Below are 26,736 nucleotides of genomic sequence, written 5' to 3' on the forward strand. Positions count from 1 at the left end.
AGGTGGGCTCACCCCGCATCCCCTGAACACTGCACTGATTATATTGCTAACGAATAGGTGAACGCCGTGGTCTCCCTGAGGTCAGTTTTAGTGCTGGAGCCCCCCCACAACCCCTCCCAAAGTGTGTGGGGGCGCCCCGAGCGGGCGCTGCAGGTCCCGGGGAGGGGCCCGAGCCAGTCCTGGTGTCAGCTGCCCCCCCGCCCCCCTCCACCCGGCCTGGCCGTCACTCCTGGGGTGCACAGAGGGGCTGGCTCAGCCCGATCGCCCGGGTGGGGGCTCCGGGGCCCCTCGTGACCCCCCCCTTTGCACCGGGTGCAGGGGGGGGACAGACATCCGGGAAGCCGTGGGGACGGGGCCTGGAAAGCTGAGGCTGTGGGGGGACAGGCAGGCAGACTCACAAGCACTGGGGACAGCCTGGGGGGAAGCGGGGTGGGCGCAGGCAGGAGGCCAGTGTGTGTGTGGGGGGGGAATCTGGCTCAGGGGGGAACCCCAGCCTGCTGTTGTCAGACACGGGGTTCAGGAGGAGACAGGCCAGGAGCCTGCACAGAGATGGTCACTCCGGCCCCACCCCACAGGCGTGGGGAAGAGATAAATACCAGTCCAGTTGGGGGGGGGCTGGCAGGGCTGGGGGGGGCGGCTACTGCGCCGGACTCATCCGGGCTGCCAGGCCCTGGGCCCCCACCAGGCTCTCCTCCGAGGAAACCCAAGGGAAGGGAAAGAGACAGACGCCCCCAGTTCCTGGAGCACGGCGTGGAACAGCTCTGGTGTGGCGCTCCGGCGTGGTGGGGCCGCTGGGCAGCGCTCACTGGGCCTTGGCCTTCAGCAGGATGCGCTGCACAGTCTTGTAGAGCAGGTGGAAATGCTGGGGGGGAGGGGGACACACCCAGGAACAGTGGTGTGAGGTCAGGGGGTCCCCCGCGGCCATGGAGCGGAGCTTACAGCCTCAGCCACATCCTGGCCAGCCCCCCCAGCCCCCTCCCCACTCACCTGGACTGCCGTGTAGGCCATGCCCAGGTAGGCACCGATGCACACGGCCAGCAGCAGGTCAAAGATGGCCGGCTTCACCCTGGAGTGTGGGGTCCGGGGTGTGTGGTCAGGGCCAGCCCCGGGCAGGGGGGGGGGGAGATTGGTGGGCAGCGGTGCCCCAGGGCTCCCATGGGGGGGGAGCACTCACCTGTATGCGTTCATCACCTGCTTCAGCTGGTCATAGAAGACGAACTCGGGGTCCCTGGGGAGAAAGGGTCACTCAGCGGCCGCCCTGCCAGGCCCAGGAGACCTCGGCCCAGCCACAGCCACAGCCACCAGCCCTCCTCCTCCCATGCCGACGGCCACTCCGCCGACGGCTCGGCGCCCGCGGGCTCTGAGTGGTCTAGACAGGGCGCCGAGGCGCAGGAGTGAGGCCGGGCCCGGGTGGGGTCCTCTGGGCCTCCAGCCCTTCTCACTTCAGCGGGGGCCCCGGAGGCCTCCCGAGGCCCGGAAGGGGGCGCTGGGCAGCCGGACGCGCGGGCTCCCCGCGGTCCCCGCCCCCCGACCCCGCGGGAGGCCCACCGCTTGTCCGCCTTCACGTGGTACTGCCGCACGTCCTTCAGGTAGCGGCCCAGGAAGTGCTCCAGCGTGCTGAGGAACGGGCCGTCCTTGTCCAGCAGCTGCGCCGCGCGGGGCTGGTTGGTCAGCCAGTCCATCACCGAGTCCAGCTGCTCCTGCTGCACCTGCTGCGGCCCGGGCCGGAGGGGGTCAGGGCGGCGCCCCACCGTGTACCACCCCCCCCCCGGCCATCTCCCCTCCCCAGCCTTACCATCTGCTCAGTGAACACCGGCATATCTGGGGGTGTCCCCTGCGGAGAGAGGGGGGCGGGTCTGAAAGGCGCCGAGGGCCTGGCGAGGGGGGCGGGGCAGGGCAGAGGCGAGGGGCGGGGCCTGGCCTGGCATGGGGGCGGGGCCGGGTGGGATAGGCGGTGCTGGGCCTGCCGGGGGAGGGCGTGATTGGCAGTGGTGGGCAGGGGGCGGAGCCTGCAGGGAGGGGGGCCTATCAGAGCGGGCGCAGCATGTGCGGCGGGCGGGGCCGCCTCACCTTCTCCGTGAGGTTGTAGATGACCCGCGTCAGCGCCTCGGCGATGATCCTCGTGTTGCGGGTCAGCGTCTTGGAGTCCACGCGGGACCTGCGGGGGAAGGGGAAATGGAACCCCTGCCATCGGGGTCCTCACCGCGGCGAGGGCCGGTGCACAGCCACGGGGAGGGGGAGCCCTCCAGGATAGGCGACCTTGGGCAGAGACCTCTGCACAGGGGCAGAGGGCTGACCCCCAAACTCACATGCGCCCCGACTGCCCAGGCAGGGCTCTATCTGGACATGGCCTTTACATGGATGCACTAAGGTTGCACTGGAGGGGGCCAGGGCACCCGAGAGAAGAGATACAGAAGCTATGGGCACTGGACTCAGAAATATCAGGGTGATGCTTGGAACAGACTCTGGCAGAGGCAGGAAGGACCCCAGAGAGGACCTAAGCAAAGAGACCAGGCTGCTGAAGGCCCGGGGCCCACAGAGCCCACCAGCAGGGGCTCTCGGGATGACTGGTGCTGGGGTGTCGGGGACAGAGCTGGGGCGTCCAGGACAGAGTTAGGGCTGTCCACCTCCCACTATGCTCTGCTCCCAGCGCTGCTATTGACCTGGAAAATGGTACTAGATTTGGCCAGGGCACACATGTGGGAGACTCGAGTGGAGGCCTAGCTCCCCAAGCCTAGACTCCAAGGATGTCAAGAGGTCACCTGGGAAGCTCGGGGGAGCCGAGTTCAGGCTAAGGAGGGAGGGTGGCTGGAGGACCTGTCACAGTCATGAGGTTCTGGCCGGGGGCCTGGGACTCACTGTGAGCCTCAGCTCCCTGAGCCAGTGAATGCGGTGAAGTCAGCCTAGGGTCATCTAAGCCCTATAATACCAAGCTGGCAGTGTGGTGAACCCAGGCGGGGACAGAGTTCCAGGGCTGGCTGTGATTTCCTCCGATGCCTACTGAGTTAAAAATCCACTTCATGAGGCTCACACCTATAAATGCAGCTACTCACTAGGCTGAAATCAGGAGGATCATGGTTCAGTGCCAGTCCAGGCAGGAACAAGATTGCATCTCAAGGAAGTGAGGCTGTATGAGGTGGCATGCACCTTTTGTCCTAGCTTGTCGGGAAGCCTAAAATAGGCAGGTCCTGGTCCAGGCATGCACCTGGCGGGAAGTGAGCTCCTCAGCGGACTGCACCTGCCCAGCAGGCACCAAACCCTGGTATGAAAACCAAGCACCATGAACAATAAAAAGCCAGCTAGGTGCCGATGGCTCACCCCTGTAATCTAGCTCCTCTCCTCGGGAGGCTGAGACCTTGGGGTTGGAAGTCAGCCTTGACAGGAAAGTCCCTGAGACTCTTATTAACCACCAGATTAACCACCAAAAACCTGGAAGTGGTGCTGTGGCTCCAGTGGTAGAGTGCTAGTCTTGAGTGAAAAAAGCACACACACACACACACACACACACTAAAATTCAAAAACCCCCGTGCAGAGGAGCCCGAGGCCGCTGGGCTGCTGTGCTGTGCTGCGTGGAGCGGGGCGCTGTCCGTCCATCCGGGGGAGGAGCCGGCCCCCAGGGCTCTGCTCACCGCACGTCCATGATGCTGCTGCGCTGCCCGTGGCGGTGGCTGTCCAGGTGGGACAGGGTGAAGGCCGGCAGGCGGCGGATGGCGAAGCGCTCGTGCTCCCAAGCCAGCACGTCGTCGGCCAGGTTGATCTTCTTGTGCACCATGGAGAAGCGCACCTCGGGGAACTGGTGGGCGGCCACCTGCGGGGCGGTGGGGCGGGGGCCAGGTCTGAGGCCCCGGCATCTCTGTGCTCAGGACCCGCTGGCCAGCGTGCCCATGCGGGGTTGGGGGGGGCGGGACTCCCCTATGGGCAGCGCCGACACCCACCGTCTCCAGCTCCCGCAGGAAGGCGTGCTGCAGGGTCCCCTCGCGTGGCGGCTTTGACACGTGGAGGTGCAGCCGGCTGCCCTGGCCCACGGTGTCCAGGCACAGGACGAAGGCCACGTTGTCCTGCAGCAGGCTGGAGTCTGCGGAGCGGAGCGGCAGGGGCTCAGGGGGAGACAGTGGAGGGGAGGGGCGGGACGGGGGGGGGTAGGGAGGGACGAGGGGGGAGGCCCAGCCCGAGGCACTCACCTGTGTGGTCCAGGTTGTCCTCCAGCCAGCGCTTGGTGCCCTGGTAGTTGAACTTGCCCCCTCCGGAGGCAAAAAACAGCAGGTTGTACCTGGGGGGAGCGGGGTGTCAGCTGGGGGGATGTAGGTGGGGGGTAGGCAGTCACAGCAAACTCAGAAGTGCCTCCCAAACCACAGAATGATCTATGACTAGTTCCTGGGCTGACTGGTTCTCCAAGGGGTGTCCTGATCCTACACCCACACCACGCCAGTCCTGACAGCCACCGGTGTCCCCAGATGGCAAAGCTTAAGAAGCTCCAAGCCCTGGAAAGGTGGGTGTGTGGTGAGGTGAGGGGGGCCTGGGCCCCGTCTCTGGTCCCTGTCCACCTACCAGGGCCACACAGCTCACTGTCAAGGCCCAGGTGAGGTCCCAGGGACGGTGGCAGGTGCTGAGGCTCGGCCCTGAACCCTCGCGCCCGTCACCCCTGTCCCCCGGCTCCCTGCAGGGGGGGGACAGGCATGGTCCCTGGGGAACTGAAAGGCTACCTGTTGAGAAGCAGGGCCTCTGTGGGGGTCACCAGCCACACTGGGGGCTAAGGCAGCAGCTGGTGTCGCCAGCAGAGGGACCTCAGGACAGACCTCAGGATGTCCGGGGGGCAGAGACTGAAGGGATGTAGCCACACGTCTGCACTGGGCCTCAACTAACGGGCAGCAGGTGGCGCCCACGCCAGCATCGGTGTCACCCAAACCCACAGGAGACCTTAGAACTGGGCCCCTGGCCTCACCCAGCCACAGGCAAACATCCAGGACAGGGGCGGCAGCTCACACTTGTAATCCTAACTACCTGAGAGGTGGAGGACATAGCGGTTTGACACCAGCCTGGGAAAAAGTGTGCAAAATGCCAACTCAACCAGTAAGAAGCCGGGTGCAGTGGAATGAGCCTGTAATCCCACTTATGCAGGAAGTATAAATATTGTAGTTCAAGCCAATCTGGATAGGAAGCAAGACCCTAATTCAAAAATAAACAGGGGCGCCGGGCTCTGGTGGCTCACGCTTTTCATCCTAGCTACTCAGGAGGCTGAGATCTGAGGATCGCGGTTCAAAGCCAGCCCAGGCAGGAAACTCTGTGAGAATCTCATCTCCAATAAACCACTCAGAAAACTGAAGTGATGCTGTGGCTCAAGTGGTAGAGTGCTCGCCTGAAAAGCTGAGGGATAGGACTCAGGGCCCAGAGTTCAAGCCCCAAGACCAACACAATAAACAAACAAATAAATAAATAGGAAAAAAAACCACCTGGGCACGGGTGGCTCACTCCTGTAATTCTGGCTACTCCTGAGGCTGAGATCTGAGGATCCTGAGGAGATCCTCAGATCACAGTTCAAAGCAGCCCAGGCAGGAATATCTGTGAGACCCTCATCTCCAATTAACCACCAAGAAGCCAGAAAGTGTAGCTGTGGCTCAAGTAATACTAGCCTTGAGAGAAACACTCAAGAACAGCACCCAAGCCCCAAGTTCAAGCCCACGCATAGGCGCGCGTGTGTACACATGTGCACACACGCTGGGCCCCACAGTATACACCACGGATGGCAACCCTGGCCGGATGCCCCCAAAGAACATCTGGCGCATGCCCACTGTGCCCAGGGGCACCCTGTATCCATCCACCTTTAGACAGTTCGGTTCCTCACAGGCACTGCCAGCCTCCTGGGCCAGGGGGTGGGGCAGCAAGGCACCCCGGGCCGGGGCGGGCCCACACCCACAGCCCCGGGCCAGGGGGTGGGGCAGCAGGGACGGGGCCAGGGCGGGGCCTCACCCACAGCCCCGGGGGTGGGGCAGCATGGAACCCGGGCCAGGGCGAGGCGGGCCACACCCACAGCCCCGGGCCAGGGGGTGGGGCAGCAGGGACCCAGGGCCAGGGCGGGGCGGGCCACCCCCACAGCCCCGGGCCAGGGGGTGGGGCAGCATGGAACCCGGGCCAGGGCGGGGCGGGCCACACACCCCCCCCCCCGACAGCCCCGGGCCAGGGGTGGGGCAGCAGGGATGGGGCCAGGGCGGGGCCACCCCCCACAGCCCCGCCCCGCGGCACTCACGCGGCGTGCGTGCGCTTGTAGGTGTACAGGCGGGAGAAGAGGCGGGCCAGCTCCAGCAGCACAGAGATGCCGCTCCCATTCGAGTCTGCGCCGAGCGACAGCCACTGCGGGAAGACAGGCAGAGGGGAAGCCGGCGGTGCCAGGCTCCCCCGTTCTTCACCAACCCGCCTCGGGTCCTCGTGCAGTGCAGGGCCAGCTCCCCCCCACCTCCGTGCACACGGAGCTCACTGCACCTCACATCTGGGGGCCGAGCCCCGGTGTTCAAGACCTCAGTCCTGGGGGGCGGGGGTGCAGCCTAAGCACCTGCCCGATCCACTTCCGGGTCCTAAATACTATCACCAAGAGTGGGAGAAGTGCTTGCAGGGACAGGAAGGAGGTGGTGTCATGGCTCACGCCTGTAATCCCAGCCTCGCAGGAGGCAGGGATCAGGAGGACCACAATTCAAAACCAGCACAGGCAGAAAGCTCATCACAAGCCTCTCACCTCAGTCAACACCGTTTCAAACATAAAATAGGTGCATCTCGGTCCAGGCATATGCCCAGGCTCAAAAATAACCAGTGCAAAGCAGGACTGCAGGTGTGGCTCAGCTGTAGAGCACCTGCCTAGTGAGTCCAAGATGCTGAGTTCAAACCTCAGTACGGTCAAAAAAAGAAAAGAGGGACTAGGAAGGTGGTAGAGCGCTTGCCTTGCATATATGAGGCCCTGGATTCGATTCCTCAGCACCACATAAGCAAAAAGAAAAAAGCCAGAAGTGGTGCTGTGGCTCAATTGGTAGGGTGCTAGCTTGAGTTGAAGAGCTGTGGGACAGTGCCCAGGCCAAGAGTTCAGGCCCCATGACTGGACCCAAGAAAAAAAGAAAAGAAAAAGAAACTACCGGATGACAGACCTTAAAGGGTGAGTTGCGAGGCGGGCTCCAGTGCCTCACGCCTGTCATCCTAGCTACTCAGGAGGCTGAGGTCTGAGGATCGAATTTCTTTATTTTTTATTTTTTGGGTCTGGTCGTGGGGCCTGAACTCTGGGCCTGGGCACTGTCCCTCAGCTCTTCAGCTCAAGGCCAGCACTCTACCCCTTGAGCCACAGCGCCACTTCTGGCTTTTTTCTTATGTGGTGCTGAGGAATCAAACCCAGGGCCTCAGGCATGCAAGGCAAGTGCTCTACCACTGAGCCACCTTCCCAGCCCCCTGAGGATCGAATTTCAAAGCCAGCCCAGGCAGGAAAGTCCATGAGACTCTTAAGCAACCAGAAAACCAGAAGTGTGCTGTGGCTCAGGTGGTAGAGGGGTCGCCTTGAGCTGAAGGACAGCACCCAGGCCCAGAATTAAAGCCCCACAACCAACCCCGCCCCCCCAAAAAAGGGTGAGTTGTGTTAAAGATAGAGCCACTGGGAGCTGGTGGCTCATACCTGTAACCCTAGCTACTCAGGAGACTGATATCTGAGGATTGAGGTTCAAAGCCAGTCCAGACAAGAAAGTCTACCATATTCTTTATCTTCACTGAACCACCAGAAAACCAGAGGTGGTGCTGTGGCGCATAGTGGTAGAGTGCAGCCTTGAGTGCCAAAGCTCAGGGACCGCGCCCAGGCCCTGAACCCAATCCCCATGACTGACCAAAAAAGCAAACAAACAAAAAGGATGGCACAGGTACAGTCATGGCCAAATCACACAAAGGCATCCTGGGTAGAAGAAAGGGGCTAGGGCAGCTCCACAGCTGAGACCCCTGCTGCCCGGCCCTGCCCGGCCCTGCCCTGCCCGGCCCGGCCCGGCCCGGCCCGGCAGGCGTTCTCAGCACAGGGTTCAGCCTTTCCATGGTGTGCACTGGCCCTGCTGCGGGCAGCACAGTGCCCCGTGGGGCACTCTGCGTCCACCAGACCCTACAGGGAGCCGTACTTACGGGGGCCACACCGAAGGCGTCGTAGTGAGCCACGATGACGATGGTGGGGAGGTCCTCTCCGCCCAGCCCCGTCAGCCGCCCCTGTGAGAGACAGGCTAGATCGCGGGGGTCCGCACCCCTGGCCATCCCTGGGCAGCAGGGCTGGGCAGGAGGACAACTTCCTTACAGAGAAAATGGACTTCCAGTTGTGGGGACCACGTGGATCTCTGCAGATTACTCGGGAGAGCCACCACGGATGACATGAGTGATGGCTGTGGCTGTGTGTCAACAAAACTTTATTAAAACTGGGAAAGTCAAATACTATTTGAATGAACTTCAAATCGCTGATGTGTAAGAGCAAAAATCAAAGTTGTTTTATTCTTCTCCTAATTACAATTAATGTTTGATGGTTGCTCAAGTTGTACAGAAAATTTAGAACTCATTCCTTCTTGAATCTTGTTTTTCCAAAATCGAAAGAGTAAATATTTAAGAGAAAAAAAAAAAGACTTTATTAAAAAACAAGCTGGGGGGGCTGGGAAGGTGGCTCAGTGGTAGAGCGCTTGCCTTGCATGCCTGAGGCCCTGGGTTCGATTCCTCAGCACCACATAAGCAAAAAAGAAAAAACAGGAAGTGGTACTGTGGCTCAAGTAGTAGAGCGCTAGCCTTGAGCTGAAGAGCTGAGGGACAGCGCCCAGGCCCAGAGTTCAGGCCCCACGACCGACAAAATAAAAAATAAACAAGCAGGGTGCCAGTGGCTCACGCCTGGAATCCTACTCAGGAGGCTGAGATTTGAGGATCATGGCTCCAAGCCAGCCCAGCCAGTGAAGTGTGTGACTCTTACCTCCAATTAATCACAGAAAACTGGAAGTGGAGCTGTGGCTCAAAGTGGTAGAGTGCGAGCCTTTGGTGAAAGAGCTCAGGGACAGCGCCCAGCACCTCAGTTCAAGGCCGGAAAAAAAGACAAGTGGAATACTGCGCTCAGGGTGGGCACAGCACTATCCAAAGACCACAAGCCCGAGGCCCCGCAGGCGCAGACCCGCCGTGGCAGAGGACGCAGGCTTGGCGAGGGCAGGCACAGCCACGCCCCCCGCACGCGCCAGCCCCGTTCTCCCTGCACTCGGGCTCCAGCCCCCAGCTAGGGCCGGGAGGAGAGCCACACCGAGGCGGGCACAGGGCCACCCCTGGCCCACACTGAGGCTGTCCAGTGGCTGCCACAGAGGGACACAGTGGTGGGAGGAATGTGGGGGAGTGTGGAATTGGGGAACTGGGGGTCCCCTGACCCTGTGGGCCATAGCCTCTACCCAGAACACAGCCAAGCCTGTGCCAGCTGGCGCCAGGAAAGTCAGGAGAGCGTGACACATGCGGCACAGGCCCCAGCATCCCACTGCCCGACTCCAATGAACAGAAACTTCTAGAAGCCCATGGCAGGGTGGCTGCACTGATAAAAAAAAGGCCTCTAAACCTGGGGGGTCGCTTAGCTGGGTCCAGACGCAGGGATCTGGGCAGAACTTGGCCGTCTTTGTGTCCTGTCCACCTGTCTATGCAGCAGGCCTCCCCCACTGGGCCTGCCTCTCTGCTGGACCTGGGCCAGGCCCAAGCCCCCGTGTCAATCTGCATACAGCAGGGGCCTAAACAATGCTTCCTGGGAGGGCCATGAAGGGGGTGGGGTGTGGTAACAGAATGGAGGCAGGTGGGGACTGGCAGAGGCCCACCTCCACCCCACCAGGCAGCCAGGGGGGTTCCGGAAGGTGGGTGTCCCGGCTGGGCAGGGGCTGGGGCTGAGGAGCCTGGGTGTCCGGGGGCCCCGCACTCACCTCCACGCTGGTGATCAGCCAGTCGCTGACAGCCTTACTCTGCACCCCACTGGTGACCATCTGGAAGCCATTGGCAGTGGCCGTATGCAGCAGCACTGAGGGCGGGAGGGGCAGGTCACCGGGGCCCAGCGGCTGTCCCTCAGCCACCAGGGGTCCGAGACCGAAGCCGACCTCAGCACCCCACACCCCAAACTTGGAACCTTACAGGCCTGACCTGGGGCAGCGCAGAAGGTGGCCCCAGAGGACCTGCATCTGAACCCCTCCCTGGGCTCCTTTCTCCCGGGTACTGGATGGCCCTCCCTGGGCTGTGGCTCCGCGTGGGGGGGGGGGAAGGTCCCTGCCTGGGCTGTGCATGCCCCAGGTTCACCCCTAGCACTGCACATGACCACAGAGTGAGCTTGGAGATCTATGCTCCCAGAACTTCCTGTCATGTTTCAGCATATTTCCAAACACAAGTTTCTGGGTTATGATCAGTAGGTTCACTTTCATATCCTGCCCTTTTCCACAAAATTCTACTGCCCCATCTTTGTGTGAGTATGTGTGTGGTGGGGCTTGAACTCCTGGGCACTCTACCACTTGAACCATGCCTCCACTTTTTGCTGGTTAAAGATCAGAGCCTAGATCTGCCTGCACTAGCTTTGAACTGTGATCCTCAGATCTCAGGAATTCAGGCATGAGCCACTGGTGCCTGGGTCTCATGGTCACATTTGTATGTGTGTGTGTGTCTATGTCTGGTCTGTCTGTGTATCGCAGGGCTTAAACTCAGGGCCTAGGCCTGTCCCTGAGCTGTTGTGCTCAAGGCTAGAGCTCTACTACTTGAGCCAAAGCTCCATTTCTAGCCTTTTACTGGTTAAATGGAGACAAGGATCTCATGGACTTTCCTGCCTCTGCTGGCTTCAAACTGATCCTCACATCTCAACCTTCTGAGTAGCTGGGACTGCACTTTTGATAGCCATGTAATATTCCACTGCGGGCAGCTCTGCCCCTCCTTCTCCACCTGGAAGTGTTGAGACGCTAGCGCCTCCTGGGGTGGAGGCGGTGGTGGTCCACAGCCGCACGGAGACTGGGCTGGGCGCGCGCATCCCGGGCTGGATGGTTAGTGAGCGCTTTCACAGCTGTCTGGGCGGACGGTCAGCCTGAGTGACAGTAAAGTGAGTGCGGCCTGTGCGCTGATAAAGCTTTACAAAACAGAGCCAGCAGCTGCCAGATCTAGCCAGTCTGGCCAGCGGTGCGCCAGCAGTGCAGGCGTCCCTGGGGGGTCAGCTGCCTCCCTTCTTCCTCCCTGGCTCTGTGTGTGGTACTGGGGTGGAGCAGGTCTCGCAAACCCGGCCAGCTCTCATCACTGGCTGATTCTTTTCTCATAGCAGCCGACACCCCACGTTCCCCCAAACCCCGGGGCTGACACCCCCCTGCAAGACGCCTCCAATCCCCTGAGCAGTGCCTGAAGGCCAGCCGAAGGGACAGTGGGTGCCATGTTCCGGGCAGCCCATGCGGAAGCAGAGTCCCCCACGCCCCTCCTCCCCCCACACACACCTTCCGCGGCGGAGGCGGAGCCCTGAGAAGCAGAGGCCGCCTGCGTCTGCTCGTAGATGGACAGCAGGGCCTCGTCCTCCACGGCAAAGTACACAGGCACGATGGTCTCCATGGCCAGCATCTCGGGCTCGATCTCCATGAATTGCTGCGGGGAAGACGGCGTTCAGGGCGGGGGATGGGGACCCTCACAGGGGCCCAGCAGGTCCTGCTGGCGGACAGCAGGGGACACCCAGCCGCACGGTGCCACGCCGTTCCCAGGGGCATCCTGGGTCCCACGTGGCACTGCAGGCGCGGGGGACAGGGGCCGCGGTGGGGCTCACCCGGACGACGTCCTGGGGCACGGCGGCCATGGCGCGGGGCAGGATGATGACCACGGCGCCCGCTGACTGCCGCAGGGCCTTCTGGTACTGCTCGTAGGAGAAGTCCACCAGCCGCATGAGCACGCAGCGGCGGCTCAGCACGTCCGCGTCCACCGTGCGCGCCTCGGTGTTCAGCACCGCATTCCGGGTGCCTGCAGGACACGGACGGGGAGGGTCATCAGGGCCGGCCTGACACACACACACACACGCACACGCACGCACGGCCCTGGACTCCCAAGACAGGCAGCTGTGCTCACACGGGCTGCCCGGTGGGCGGGGCACGCTGCGGCGCAAACCCATGCCACCTCCTGACCTCGAGCCTTGGGGTGGCTTTGCCTGGCCCTGTCCACGGTCCTGTGGGGACTCTGAAGGGCACTCATCTGCGGGAAGGGGCGCAGAGGGCACCACACCCATCGCCAGCTACGCAACTGGAGGACCATGAGCATCCGGGACCATCCAGCAACCCGGGGACTGCTGCAACCACACCCAGCTGGGCACGCAGGCTGCACCCCACCTGCAGGGCCCGTAGCCCCCCTCCAGGACTGCGGTGGGGTGTGTCTCGTGCCCTCGCACACACACAGGCTGCTCTCACCAAGTCCCAGTGTCCCTGAGTGGGGACTGGTCGCTGGGGGGGGGGGGGGCCTCAGCATACAACAGGGGCTGAGGAAGCAGCTAACCCACGCGGGATGGGGGCGGGTCGTGCCCTGCATTCAGGGGGCCGGGGGAGATGGCTTAGCAGCTCTGCCCGCAGGTGGGACCCCAGGGTGGCACAGAATGCCCATCGGGCCCCTGAACTTGGCCGAATGTCACAGCCCTGGTGGCACACAGGGGACAAAGAAATGATTGCTCTCTAGCCGGCGCCGGTGGCTCAGGCCTGTCACCCTAACCACGCAGAAGGCTGAAAGCTGAGGATCACGGTTCAAAGCCAGTCTGGGCAGGAAAGTCCGTGAGACTCTAATTTCGAAACACCAAAAAAGCCCCAAGTGTATTTGTGACTCAAGTAAAGCGCTAGCCTTGAGCACAAAAGCTCGGGGACAGTATTCAGGGCTTGAGTTCAAGCCCCAGACCCAGCGCGCACGCACATACACACATGCACACGCATGCACACGCACGCACACGCACGCACGCACACACACACACACACACAGTGAAGGTGCAAATGCTGCCCAGGGCCACACAGAGCCAGGTGATGGAGGCAAGGCCCAGATGAGGCTCTGGTCTCCAATTTGTTGTCTTTGGGGAAGCAGGAATGAGGGTGCTCTCCAGCCGACTCAGTGTCCTGGAGGTCGGGGCTGCGGGAGGTGACCGCAGGTGACAAGGAGCTGGGAGGCTTCGGGCTGTGCACGTGGAGCTGGGGCTCTGGGCCAGATTACTACATCCCATCCCCGCTCTCCAGGAACAGGCTGGGAGACCAGAGCCAAGGGAGGGTCTGGCCGCAGAGGCAGGGCCCCTCAGCAGTGGGGACCCAGAACCCAGAAGGGATAGCGCCCCTCCCCCGCAATGGGAAGAGGTGGTCAGGAGCCAACCAGGAGACCGGGCCCCTCTGCTCCCCTCCAAGACCCGGCTGGCCACTGTGTGACTCAGCAGCCCACGAGGGCAGGGCACCTGCAGAAGCGGGGCCACAGGCAGTGCCAGCCCCTTACAAGGACACCCCGCGGGGATAACCGGCCTCGGCTTGAGGGCCAGTCCTAGTCCCCTTCGGTGGGGCTGACCTTCAGAGGGCCTCAGGGTGGGACAGACACCCACAGCCTGGGTGGACATCCTCTCACATGGCGCATCTGACAGACGCTGGCAGCCCCCACAGCAGGACTAGACCTGAATGGGGGGGAGGGGAGGGGAGGTCCCTGTAAGTTTTCTCTACCAAGGACTGGAGGGTCACATGTGCAGCCATCAGTATAACGATGGCCATATCCCGTGAGGTGCCAATAAAACTTTATTTACAATCACAGGTGGGGGGCCAGAGCGGACCTGCCGGCTGCAATTAGCCTACATCTGATTTAGGAGCTCAGTGCAGTTGGGTGTTCACAAGAGCCATTTGCCCACCTCACAGGGGCGAGGCCACGCATGAAGGGGGGGGGGCACCTGGCTGATTACCTGGGCCGGGTCACACACACCCCAATCTCCTAGAGGCACAGATGGCCCAGTTTCTCCTCAGCGGCCAGAGGAAGTTGGGTAAGGAGCCAGAAAGCACCGTGGGTTGCGGCTGGGGTGCTGCTTGAGGTTGGGGAGTAACTTATGCACAGGGGCCCAGGATGAAAGAGGCCATGCTCCACCCTGGCACGGGACGGGGAGCGCGTGGGGGAGGGTGGGACCTTTGACTTTCCCGGGTGGCAGGAAGGGCAGGGCTGGGCGGATGCCTCCCCTCTGCCGGACTTCTACTCCCTCCCTACCTCAGTCTCCTGAGGACTCCTGAACGGGAGCAATAAACACTGGGTGGGGAGGGGAGGGGGGCAGCTGAGTGGAGGGGAGGGCTGACTGGGCTCAGGCAGGGGTGACCACAGGCCACAGACTGTGCCACAGCCAGTACTGCTGGGGTGAGGCAGGGAGGACACAGGAGCCTTCCGGCGACAGCAGGGCCTCCCCACTCAAGCCCCATGTGACCCCTCAGTGCCATGAACAGTGGGGTCGCTCTCCCCCCACTCAACACTGGGACACCCTCAGTCATGACAACCACCGCTCTAAGTAGAAACCACGCAAACTTCTGAGCAAAAGAGGAGCCACCTCCGTAGACGGGGCACCCCCGAAAGGGCCTGGGGAGCCTGGGGGGGGGCGGGGATCCAAGGGGCTCAGCTGGGCCTGACGGTGCCACCCGGACCGCCGCTCAGAACGGGGCCCGGCCTGAGCGCAGGGGACCCTTCCCCCGGGGGTCAGGCCTTGGCTCTCAGGCTGGAGGCAGACACCCGGGGAAGGTTCCAGAAGATGAAATAGAATCAGGGTCAGGCCCCATGAGGCTTCGGATGACAGGTGGCCGGGGACCCTAAGGATCATCCTGGGGGGTCACACGGTGGGGGGGGAGGTGGAGGAGTTGAGGGGACCCCGAGGGGCCCGGAGGCCGGGCCGGGCGAGGGGGGCTCCGCGGGCGGATCTGAGGGGGCAGGCGGGCGGGGGACGCGGGGCGCACGCACGCACGCACCGTACGGCTGGCCCTGCAGGTCGTACTGCTGCATGCGGTACACCGTGAACTCGTGCGCGGCGTCGGCGGCCGGCAGAGGCGGCGCCACGAGCAGCAGCACCGCGGGCAGGAAGACGATGAAGCCCAGCGGGAGGCACGACGCCTTCAGCATGTTCTCCAGCACCTCGCCCGCTTCTTCCAACATCCTGGCCGGCGGCGGGGCCGCACGGGGCGGCGGCGGCGGCGACGAGACGAGGACGGGAACGGCGGCGGCGACAACCGCGGACTCACCTCGGCATGGGTAGCCACCGGGGTCCTTCGGGCGCCGCGCCGGGCAGCCCCGCACCGGCCCAGGGTCCTGCGGGCATCGCCGCGGACAACTCTTAAGACTTGCACTGCCTCTTGGGGGTTGTAGTCCTGCGGGCGCGGAGCCTCCTGGGAGTTGTAGGCATACTCTCAGAGTCCGCCAAGGAAGCCATGGGAAACTGCTTGGTAGCGCTGTAATTCCACACCAGTTCCAAGGCGGAAGATATGAACACTTTAAAATAACTGTTTTTAGGTAGAATTTCCTTAAGCTTTGTCTTTGGCGTGGTGGGTGCGGGAGGAGAGGAGGGGCAAGAAGCGGAGACCGGACGTGACCTTGCGACCTGGAGGGAAGTAGCCCAACTCGCGCGCTAGTTCTGCTGGGAATTGTAGTCCCATTGCACAAGGTGCAGTGGGTTATGGTAACTGTAGTCCTGTAGTTGCTGAGAAAATTAAAATTCCTAAGGAAGACAGACATTAAACTCCATGAATTCCTAGTTCATGGGCTCATCTGTATATTGACATGTCTCTAAAGCCGTGAGCACAAGTCCTGACACGTTGAGTAGGCTACATAATTTGGGGCGGGGGGGGGATGGTGAATGAATGAAAAAAAAATCTTAAAAATCAGGATTAAACGGGCTGGGAATGTGGCTTAGTGGTAGAGTGCTTGCCTAGCATGTACTGCATAAACGGACAAAGCTGTGGCTCAAATAGTAAAGTGCTAGCCTAGAGCAAAAGAAGCTCAGGGACAGTGCCCAGGCCTTGAGTTCAAGTCCCACAATTGGCAAAAAATAAAAAAATTAGGATTGAAGGTTGCTTGTCCTGATGTTGCATTGGTTAGATTTGTGGTCTGCAATCTGGAGTTTCCACAGGGCTTGATGGTATACTTGTTTATATTTATCTTTATTCATATTTGAGGCATAGTTACACTAAAATGTGGCTGTTTAAAATTAATTGCTTTCCCATCAGCTGCACTGGACATTGATGAAAATGAACGAATCAACTCAAGGGCAGTATGGGAGAGAGGGAATGAGAGGTAAAAAGGGAACAGCTTACACTAAACAAAAGGAAAGAAATGTACATATCGTCCGATGTGGAAGAAATAGTTGTATTGTCAAAGCTCATAGAATTCACAAACATTACAGACCATGATAATGACAATTTGCCCCATGAAGGTTAGAATGTGTTTGTGACTTTAAGTATCACTATCCCACAATACTGTGAAATTTATGTAAGGGAAGGTGGCTCAGTGGTAGAATGCTTGCCTTGCATGCATGAGGCCATGGGTTCAATTCCTTGGCACCACAGAAAAAGCTGGAAGTGGAGCTGTGGCTCAAGTGGTAGAGCACTCGCCTTGAGCTGAAGAGCTGAGGGACAGCGCGCAGGCCCAGAGTTCAGGCCCCGCAACCGACAAAAAAATAAAACGAATTACTTTGATGGAAGTTCAGATTTAATTTTGGTGTATCTCATATTTATGTAAGAACTCAGTGTCTCAGGGCCAGGGCACTAAAAATGTGAATGAACATTACATCAGAACTCACACCTGTCATTTGGGGACTTAAGAGAGTACAGAAGTTAAACATCTAGGTCCTCAGCTCCAGGATGTTTGATGTGCTAATTAAGAGCAAGACAGGGCTTAGAAAACCTGGCTTCTCCCCTTCTTAGATACATTCCCCTGGACAAGTCACTTTCCAGTTCCAGCTTGGTTTTCCTCCACTAGAAACCCTGGGGGCAGGGGCAGTGGTGCACACCTGTAGTCTCAGCTACTTGGAAAGTGATGCACTAGATGGCTTGAACCCCCAAGTTCAAGATCAGATAATTGGTGCAAGCTGATAACCCAGTCTCCATCTCCCCATCCCCACCTCCTGAGTAGTTGGGACTGATCTTGACATTTCTTCATGAAATATTTGTAATGTCTCATCTTCCCCATGTGTGACTTTTGGAGGGCACTGACTGGGTCTGTGCTGCTTATGGCTTTAAGTCTTGTGCCAGAAAAGAGCCCAACACAGTGGATGGATGGATGGTTGGAGGAATGGATGGAAGGAAGGAAGGAAGGAAAAGAGGAAGAAAGGAAGGAAGGAAGGGTAGATGGATGGTTGGAGGAAAGGAAGGATGGATGGATGGGTAGATGGATGGTTGGAAGAATGGATGGATGGATGGATGGAAGGAAGATGGATGGATGGATGGGTAGATGGATGGTTGGAGGGATGGATGGATGGATGGAAGGATGGATGGGTGGATGGAAGGAAGGAAGGATGGATGAATGGATAGATGGATGGTTGGAAGAATGAATGGATGGGTGGATGAATGGATGGATGGATGGGTAGATGAATGGTTGGAAGAATGGATGGATGGATGGATGGATGGAAGGAAGGATGGATGAATGGGGTGGGTGGATGGACGGAGTGTGAATCCTTGCTATGTGACCTTAGGAAAGTACCCTAACCTCTCTGGGCCTCCAGTTCTTTATCTGTCTGAAGGAACTAATAGTGGACCTGCCTCCTGCACATCTTTGCAGGTTTAATACAGCGCTTAGAACAATACCTGGCACTGAGTGACACACAGGCTTTGTCACTGTCACTTGACAACATACACAAGGTGGTGCGGAGGTGACGTGATCACACCTCAGCAGCATGCAGTACTACCCCAATTCTCACCTTCCAGAAGAAACGGAGGCTGTGCTGCATGGCAGAGCTGGGGCACTGGTGGGTGACAGACACAGAAGGAGGCATCCGCACTGATTGCCCTACTCAGCCATGTCACGAGTTTTGGGGCCTACAAGAGAGGTAGGATGAAGGAGGAGAACAAAAGGAGGCGTGTGGCCTGGACAGGCGGCTCACGCCTGTAATCCCAGCCACTCTGGAGGCTGAGATCTGAGGATGATGGTTCAAATCCGGCCTGGGCAAGAAAGACACCTTTATCTCCAATTAATCAACTTTATCTCCAATTAATAGCTGTGGCTTGAGTTCTAGAGCACTAGCCTTGAGGCAAAAAGCTAAGTGACAGCAGCCAAGCCCTGAGTTCAAGCCCTAGGACTGGCACAAAAAGAAAAAAGGCCTCAGGAGGCTGAGATCTGAAGATCACGGTTCAAAGCAGCCCAGGCAGGAAAGTCCGAGAGACTCTTGTTTTGTTTTGTTTTTGTTTTTTTGGCCAGTCATGGGGCCTGAACTCTGGGCCTGGGCGCTGTCCCTCAGCTCTTCAGCTCAAGGCTAGCACTCTACCACTTGAGCCACAGCGCCACTTCCGGCTTTTTTCTTTTTGCTTATGTGGTGCTGAGGAATCGACCCCAGGGCCTCAGGCATGCAAGGCAAGCGCTCTACCACAGAGCCACCTTCCCAGCCCCTCTGTAGGACTCTTATCTCCAATAAACCACCAGAAAACCATGGTACATGGTACAGTGCTAGCCTTGAGCAAAGGAACTCAGAGACAGTGCTGAGACCCAAGTTCAAGCCTTATGACCAATAAAAATAAAGAATAAAACCCTTTTGCCTGTGATTGACAGGAGAAAGTAGCCCCCAACTATTTGTTATGGATTAAATTGTGCCCCCTCCCCTCCCAAATCTGTACATTCAAACTGGGATTCCCAGGACCTCAGAACAGAATGTCATCTGGAAAGAAGGGTCCCTGTGGATGGGTTTATTAGAATGATGTCCTGAGAAGGATGAGCTTTAATTCACTGGCAGATGTTATTTACAGAGGAGTTTGGACATGCACTAAGTGGCTCATGCCTGTAATCCTAACTACTCAGGAGGCTGAGATCTGGAGGATCTTATCTCAAAGCCAACCCCAGAGAGCAAAGTTAGAGTCTCCATCTCCAGTTGACAAGCAAAAAGAGCGGTTGTGACCGAAACAGTAAAGAGTGTCAAGCCAGCCAGCCAGGTGAACATGAGGCCCTGAGTTCAAATTGTCAACCAGACACAGTGAGAGGTAGGGCAGGAAAATGGATGCAGAACTGGGCCCCAGTGGCTCACACCTGTAATCCTAGCAACCCAGGAAGCTGAGATCTGAGGATCTCAGTTCAAAGCCAGCCCAGGCAGGAAAGTCCATGAGACTTTTGCCACCAATGAACCACCAGAAAAACCGGAAGTGGCGCTGTGACTCCAAGTGGTAGAGAGCTCACCTTGAGTGAAAAAGCTCAGGGACAGCACCCAGGCCTTGAGTTCAAGCCCCATGACTGACCAAAATGTTAAAAAAGGTACAAAGAGAGAGAGATGCGTAGATGGAGGAGCTTCCACAGGCCCAGAGCCGGAAGAATGGGGTCACCCCAGACTACCAGACAATGTGCGTCCTGGGGGAGGGTGTCCCAGCCCTGCCCACCTTGACCTGAGGACGATCTCCCGGGGTGCAGAAGTGAGCCAGACGGAAGGTGTTCCTAGGAGATCAAGACACGGAGAAGCTGCATTCTTCACATTTCACTCAGTTTAATGATTTTACAGAATGACAAGTGGCTGGTGAGACGTGGGGGGCCGTGGGCTCAGCCGCCCCTGCACGGGCCCGCGCTGGGACCTGAGTCCCAGCCTCACCCCCCCCCCGCCCCACCCCAACATCTCCCCCCCCCAGGGAGACCCTGCGGGCTGGGGTGGGGATGATGGGGAGCAGCGGGTCACCCCTGGCCACCAATCCGGGGTGCCACTTCATGTAAACGAATGCAAATTAAATACCATTGCTGGGGGCAAACCCTGTTCCCACAGTTGGGGGGAGGCTCCACCACCCCTAGATTTGAACCCCCCAACCATTCAAAGCCCGGATCTGCGAGGAGGGTAGCGAGGGGAAGCCCCCCCCCCCTCCGAGGCTCGGTCCGGGCTTCACCAAGGAGGAGGTGAGCGACAAGAGCGAGGTGACCAGGGTCTGTCCCCCGGCTCCTGCCTGGCAGCGAGCGTGGCTCACACGGACGCGCGCGCGCATGCGTGCGGAGGGGGCGGGGAGCGCAGGGACAGGGCTCTGCTCGAGCGCGCGCGCGCCCGCTGGCGCCCGCGCCCCCACCGCGCACGCGCAAGGCTTGGTCACCCCCCCCCTCCACGGTTGCGCGCTCCCCCCACCGCGCACGCGCACGCAACCGGCCGTTCACTGTCGGCGCGCGCGCGCACGCACACTCGCACCGCCAATCAGACCGCCGGCGGCGACTTCGAACGTGAACTGGCCCCGGGGTGCGGGGTGGGGGCCGGCTGCGGGGCTGGGAGCGGCGGGAGCCAGACTCCGCAGCCCGGTGCCCCCCAACCCGGCCCAGAGAGCGGCCCGGGCCCCCCACCCGGGGTCACACACAGCGGGGTCACGCCAACGCCCCCCCCCGTCCCTTGTGCTGGGGGGCGATGTGGGGGGAGCGCGAGGCTCCCAGCCGTGCGTGCCTGTCCCCGCACCCCGGGGAGGGGACCCCGCGGGGCTGTGCGCGCGCCCCTCTCCCCGCACCCCCTCTGGGGCTCCCACGCCCGTCCGCCGCGCCCCAGGCCGGCCGCGCGCGTCCTCAGACGCTCCGCACGCTGGAGACGCTGGACAGGGGCTCCCGCATCCTGAAGCTGTGCGATCGCGAGCCCCGGAAGCTGTCTCGGTGCCGCAGCGAGCTGTCGGTGGTGGAGGCTGCGGAGTGCGCCTCGGAGGCCCGGGCCAGGCAGTCCCCGGGACCCCGCAGGCCCAGGCGGAGGCACCCGCAGCACAGGAAGGCCAGCACGGCGCGGCACACCTCCCGGCTGCGGAACGAGTAGATGAGCGGGTTGATGGCCGAGTTGAGGACAGCCAGAGCCAGGATCCAGTCCATGCCCCGCAGGTACTCCTGCGCCCAGACGTTGGAGCCGAAGATGTCAGCCAACAGCAGGCCGAAGAGGGGTCCCCAGCACACGACGAAGGCCACCAGGATCATGAGGACCGTCTTCAGGAGCCGCCGGGCCTTGCGCCGGGCCGGAGGGCGCGGGGCCTTCTGCCCGTTGGCCCGGACCACCCGGAAGATGGCCCCGTAGAGGCCCAGGATGGCCACCAGGATGAGGGCGAAGAGCAGCACGCAGAAGAGGATGTAGTCCTTGGAGTAGAGGGGCAGGAGGGTGGAGCAGCGCTGGAAGGCGCACACACAGTTCCAGCCCAGCAGTGGCAGCAGCCCCAGCAGCCCGGCCAGCAGCCAGCACAGCCCGATGAAGCCATAGACCCGGCTGGTTTTGGTGGCCACGCTCTCGGCCACCCGCACCATGGTGGCGAAGCGTTCGCCGGCTGTGAAGAGCAGGCTGAAGGTGGACGCGGCCAGGGCCATGAACAGCAGGCCCTCACGCAGGAACCACTGGGCCGGGGCCAGCTGGAAGGTGCGAGGCCCGGACAGCAGCACGTTGGCCAGGTAGGCCAGGCCGGTCAGCAGGTCGCTGAGGGTGATGTTGACCAGACAGTAATACACCCAGCGCCGGGAGCGCATGTGGGTGCCGATGGCCGCCAGGACCAGCGCATTCTCCAGCACCACCAGGCAGCCCGCCGCCACCGACAGGCCCCTCAGGGCCCCCAGGCTGCTGTCCTCCGGTTCCCCGCCATTGACGCGTCCAGCCAGCCGGCCGGAGTGGTTGTAGTGCAAGATGATCAGCTGGCTGTGTCCCCCGGCCGCCAGCCAGTAGCAGGACTCCAGGGCCACTGGGGACAGTGACCCCGTGGTGTTCATGGCCTCCCCTGGGGGCAGACTGAGGCCTTGGGGCAGGGTGGAGCCACAGCCTAAGCTGGGTTTCCTGTTGTTTGAAATTTCCTGTTATTCAAGGTGCCCCGGGGTGGGGGGGGGGGAAGCTGGGACTGGGAGGGGCCACCCCAGCGACGGTTGACCGCTCTGGGAAGCACCCTCCTACACACACACCCCTCCCCAGTTCTACCCCAGCCAGCCACTGTCCATCCTGGAAAGCAAGGGGGGAGGGGGTGGAGCTGCGGGTCACAGATGGGAAATGAAAGCCACCTGTCACCCTCTTCTGTCCTTGTCCCCCCAAGATGGTTGTGCGCTCCAAGCACACCCCTGACACACATGTCAGCACACACACACCCTCTCACCCCCCTCCCCCTACCATAACCAACTTGTTCTGCTAGGGGAAACTGAGGCTCTGTGAAGCAATGTGAATGCTGGGAGCTCGCTCATGGCCTCCAGCCCCTGTCCCTCCCCCCTGCAGGGAGCAGAAGTGGCTACCACCTCTGCTCCAGGACGTGGGAGACACAAGAACTGTGGGTGCACCCCCCCATTCTGTGTACACAGGCTTAAGGTGACTCAACCGAAGATTGCTATGGGTCTGAGGGGGAGGTGACCCTGGCCCCAGGGGCACACGTATGCCATTGATGGGGTCAGGTATCCCCCCCAAGAAGTAGATGCATCCTAGAGAGGACAGGATAAGAGAGGGCTAGAAGAGGCCAGGGGAAGACAAAGAGCACCCCAAGTTCCTGGCACTGCCATCCCTCCCCCCTTGTTTACTGTGCAGCTGTGGGCAGCTCAGTGACTCGACCAAACAGAAAGGTGGGGGAGAGAAGGGGTGGGGTGTGTGGCTGGGTAGTAACACACTGAGTTTCAACTCCAGCCCACAAAGATCACTGAGTCAGGAAGCAGCCCAGAGAAAGCCCAGATCTCAGACAGCCTTCCCCTAGATGGGGCCTGGATCCCTGACTGACCCCTGAGTCTGGCTGGATGTACGACCCAATGTAGACCCCTGTTCCTGGGCTGATTCCTATCCCCACGATGCAGCTGGGTGTCTCCCAGAGACAGTAGATTCAGGACAAGGGCGATGAGCCGTGGAAGGGAGCATCTGATGCAGCCTGGTGTGTAGCTGACTGTGACCTTATGTGAATTCCCTGCTGCCCTGGGGGAGGGACTTTGGGTGCGAGGACACACCATTTGTCAATCGATCGATCGAAGCAAATAGATTCCTGGCTTACACGTTTATTTGAGATAGAATTTTCCCCTAAGGCATAAGCTGTCTGTGAAATTGTTAGGTATCCCAAGCTAGCCTGGAACTAACCCCCCCCCCACAACTTACCTCCACCTCCCAAGTGCCAGGATTACTGACATGGCTACCAGTCCCAGCTTAACTCCCTTCACTGACAGTTATTAGCCCTTCCCTTCTCTGGCCCGGCTTGCTTGTCTGCCTGGAGCCATAAAGACTGCCAGCAAAGGCAGGTAGCGGTCAGGCCGCACACACCACTTGAAACAAACTGCGACTCCGGCTGTGGACAGCAGAGGGCACCACCTGCCGCTGCCGCTGGGGGCGGGCGGGCGGGCGGTGCCTCCATCCTTCCCCACACACTTCCTGAACTGTCTGGTACCCTGCAGCATCCCAGGCTTACCTTGGACTCTTCCCACCCTTGGACTCTCACCACTGCCCTTCAACACCCCCACGTCCCTTTTAGGGGTGCTATTTAGAATCCAAACAGCTCACTTTGGGCTTTTCATCATCCCAATGGAACCTAGAAGTCCCTGAAACCTCTTCCATCCAGGTCAGAGAGACAGAGAGACACAGAGCCAGGGACAGAGACAGAGACACACACACACAGAGAGAGAGTAGAGGGCCCACTGGGAGACAGGTGGTGGTGCAAAGTCCTTTTTATTAATTTTTCTTCCAGTCCTGGGGCTTGAATTCAGGGCCTGGGCACTGTCCCTGAGCTTCTTTTCCTCAAGGCTAGCTCTCTACCACTTGAGCCACAGCGCCACCCCTGTTTTTTTCTGTTTTCATGTGGTACTGAGGAATCAAATCAAGGGCTTCATGTATGCTAGGCAAGCACTCTACCACTAAGCCACCTTCCCAGCTCAGAGTCTTTCATTTGTATAAAGACTGTGCTGTGATTAGTGGCAGCCCACCCTCATTTGCATGAAGAACTATGATTGGTGCAGACAGGTTAGTCCTGCCCCCTTCCCTCCCTGACTATATAAGCAGACCTAACAGATACCACCTGGGGTGCAAGTTGATTCCTAGAGTTGCCTTATCAAGTGTAGTGAAGGCTTTTCCCTCCTGGGACTTTGTTTTGTTTTGCCAGTCCTGGGCACTGTCCCTGAGCTTCTTTTGCTCAAGGCTAGCGCTCTACCACTTGGCCACAGTGCCACTTCAGCTTTTTCTGTGTATGTGGTACTGAGGAATCGAACCCAGGGCTTCATGCAAGCTAGGCAAGCACCCTACTACTAAGCCACCTTCCCAGTCAGCCTTTTCCATTTTATTTTTTGTGGTGCCAGCTCTAGGGTTGAATTCAGGGCCTAGGCACTGTCTCTGAGCATTTGTGCTCAAAGATAGTACTCTAGAACTTGAGCCTCTGGCTCTACTTCCAGCTTTTTTTTTGGTGGTTAATTGGAGATAGGCGTCTCGTGGACGCTTGGGCTCTGGCTTTGAGCCATGATCCTCAGATCTCAGCCTCCTGAGTAGTTACAATTATAGGTGTGACCACTGGTGTCCAGCCATGAAGACTCTTATCTCCAATAAACCCCCCCTTCCCCCCAAAAAAGCCAGAGTGGCACTGTGGCTTAAGTAGTAAAGTACTAGCCTTAAGCAAAAGAAGCCCAGGGACAGAGCCTAGGCCCTGAGTTCAAGCTCCAGGACCAGGAGACAAACAAAAAACAACACTGTACTTCTATACATGTTGATAGGTTAAAAAGGTACATGACAGCCAGTTTCTGGTGGCTCACTGCACTACGCAGGAGGCTGAGATATGAGGATCATGAATCAAAGTCAGCCCAGGGAGGAAAGTCCCTGAGACTCCTATTACCAATTGGCCACCAAAAGTCCAGAAGGGGAGCTGTGGTGAAGCACAGCCTTGAGCAAAAAAGCTCAGGGGCAGGGCCCAGGTCCTGACAGTTCCATGTCCAAGGGGCAAGGAGCAAGTGGGGCAGGTATGGCTCAGGCTGCAGGGGCCTGGCTCACACAGTAGACCACAAAATCAGCATCTGCTCAGTCCTGAGGTCAAACCCCAGCACCAACAAAAGAACTGGTGAAGACGATGTTTCCTTAGTCATGCTGATTTCAGGACTTGGGGGTTAAGACTTCTCTGGTCTTCCTTGGTCAAACCCATCCCTCCTTTTAGTCAAATCATTGCAGACACGCGACAAGTCCTAGTTAGGGAATTTTCTAGAAAGTGCCAGGTGTGAATTGAACCTGAGCTGCCAAATGATCCATTGAACCCTTAATCCTGAGATCGGCCAGAGTGACCATATTTAGAAGCAAAGTGTTTGTACATAGAATCAAATTTTGATGGATCAGTAGGGTAGACCTACTGATCAATGTGACTATTTTGTAGGGGAGGGAAAAGTTCTGGGGTGTGGCTCAGTGGGGGAGCATATGCTTAACAGGACTGAGGCTCGAGAGAAAAACCCCACTCCTCACTCCCCAAAAGAGGAAAATCTGAACAAGGTTGCCCTGTGGATGATCCAGATTTCTGGTCTCCAAAACTAAATCAACGGTTCACACTGTAATACTAGCTACTCAGGAGGCTGAAATCTGAAGATCATGGTTCAAAGCTAGTCCTGGCAGAAAAGTCTGTGAGACTCTTATCTCCAATGAACCACCAGAAAAACTAGAAGTGGAGCTGTGGCTCAAAGTGGTAGAGGGCTAGCCTTGAGTGAAAAAGCTCAGGGACAATACTAGGCCCTAAGTTCAAGCCCTAGGACCGGCAAGAGAGAGGGGGTGGGGGGGAAGGAAGGAAGGAAGGAAGGAAGGAAGGAAGGAAGGAAGGAAGGAAGGAAGGAAGGAAGGAAGGAAGGAAGGAAGGAAGGAAGGAGCTGGAATGAAAATAAAAAGAGAAGAAAGAGGAAGGAGAGGAGGAGGAACGAGGTATTGTGACTGTTGGACTTCGAGAGTACACAGGAGCCGAGGAGTCTGCTCCTGAGACCCTCTAGTTAGGGAAAGGGGTTACTCCACATTCTGGCACAAAATGAGCAGAGTCCCACAAGTGGGCAGACAACAAGTAGAACTTTTTTTTTTCTTTCCTATAATGTCACCTTTCCACCATGCTGCCCCTCAGGAGAGATCAGGGTGGGGATGAGGGACAGATGCTAGTGGCAAGACACCCCCGAGAAACCACTCCTCTCCAGAGGACTGTCTTTAATGTGTACCCCCAACTGGGGTCCTGAAGAAGAGAGGGAATAAATACAGAAGGTGGGTGGGGTAGAGTGTGCCTTGATCCCAGCCTGTGAGCCTCAGTTCCCCTCCTCTGCAAGCCAGAGTAGGACGCTGAGGGCTTGGAGGCTCCCCAGGGGCAAGAAAAAGCCCTTCCGGCAGCAGTCTCCGACATTGTCCACCAGGGGGGGGAGGCGATATATGGAGTCCATCCTCTGGAAGTGTCCTGATGACGTCACCACAGCGCATCCAGGACTTCCTCCCGGTGACGTCATGGGAGGTGGGGCTCCAGGGAGACCACGCAGTTCTTGAACTGTTCTCCCGCGACTTCCTCCACCTCAGCCGTTGGCCATTTGGCGCCTTTCCCTCCACAGAGGACACGGCGGAGCCCTCGGACGTCTGGGGTGGCGAAAGGCAGAGCCGAGCAGGGACCAGGGGGTCGGTCCTGCCCGGGGCCCGCTGCCTGCCCC

At 59.3% G+C, this 26,736-nt stretch overlaps 3 protein-coding genes across 4 annotated transcripts in view; 1 reads left to right on the top strand and 2 right to left on the bottom strand.

Annotated features, from left to right (window-relative positions):
- Positions 1-6: 6 nt before the first annotated feature.
- Ncln (nicalin) lies at positions 7-15,258 on the bottom strand. 2 transcript variants are annotated; one of them, XM_013022785.1, is made up of 15 exons: positions 14,952-15,258; positions 11,780-11,970; positions 11,460-11,604; positions 9,927-10,021; positions 8,134-8,214; positions 6,245-6,348; positions 4,182-4,270; positions 3,936-4,075; positions 3,630-3,808; positions 2,071-2,158; positions 1,796-1,834; positions 1,549-1,712; positions 1,175-1,228; positions 988-1,066; positions 7-862 (listed from the first exon to the last, which is right to left on the bottom strand). In XM_013022785.1, the coding sequence occupies exons 1-15, from the start codon at positions 15,133-15,135 to the stop codon at positions 803-805; spliced, it is 1,692 nt and encodes a 563-aa protein (XP_012878239.1). In that variant the 5' UTR covers positions 15,136-15,258; the 3' UTR covers positions 7-802. The 2 variants fall into 2 exon arrangements, with proteins under 2 accessions (XP_012878239.1, XP_012878238.1); XM_013022784.1 differs by having other exon boundaries at positions 1,549-1,709; positions 14,952-15,236.
- The window catches only part of LOC105990410 (transducin-like enhancer protein 2), a 128,188-nt gene continuing 107,725 nt past the window's right edge, over positions 6,274-26,736 (top strand). The window contains exons 1-2 of the mRNA XM_013022790.1: positions 6,274-6,307; positions 24,266-24,272. The gene's annotated coding sequence lies outside the window, so the exon portion shown is untranslated. The remainder of the gene's footprint in view (positions 6,308-24,265; positions 24,273-26,736) is intronic.
- S1pr4 (sphingosine-1-phosphate receptor 4) lies at positions 20,588-21,864 on the bottom strand. The gene has a single exon (XM_013022786.1). It carries the CDS (start codon positions 21,859-21,861, stop codon positions 20,695-20,697), a length of 1,167 nt encoding a protein of 388 aa, XP_012878240.1. The 5' UTR covers positions 21,862-21,864; the 3' UTR covers positions 20,588-20,694.

The sequence above is a fragment of the Dipodomys ordii genome, unplaced genomic scaffold (assembly GCF_000151885.1).
Source record: "Dipodomys ordii isolate 6190 unplaced genomic scaffold, Dord_2.0 Scaffold64, whole genome shotgun sequence".
Taxonomy (NCBI): Eukaryota; Metazoa; Chordata; class Mammalia; order Rodentia; family Heteromyidae; genus Dipodomys; species Dipodomys ordii.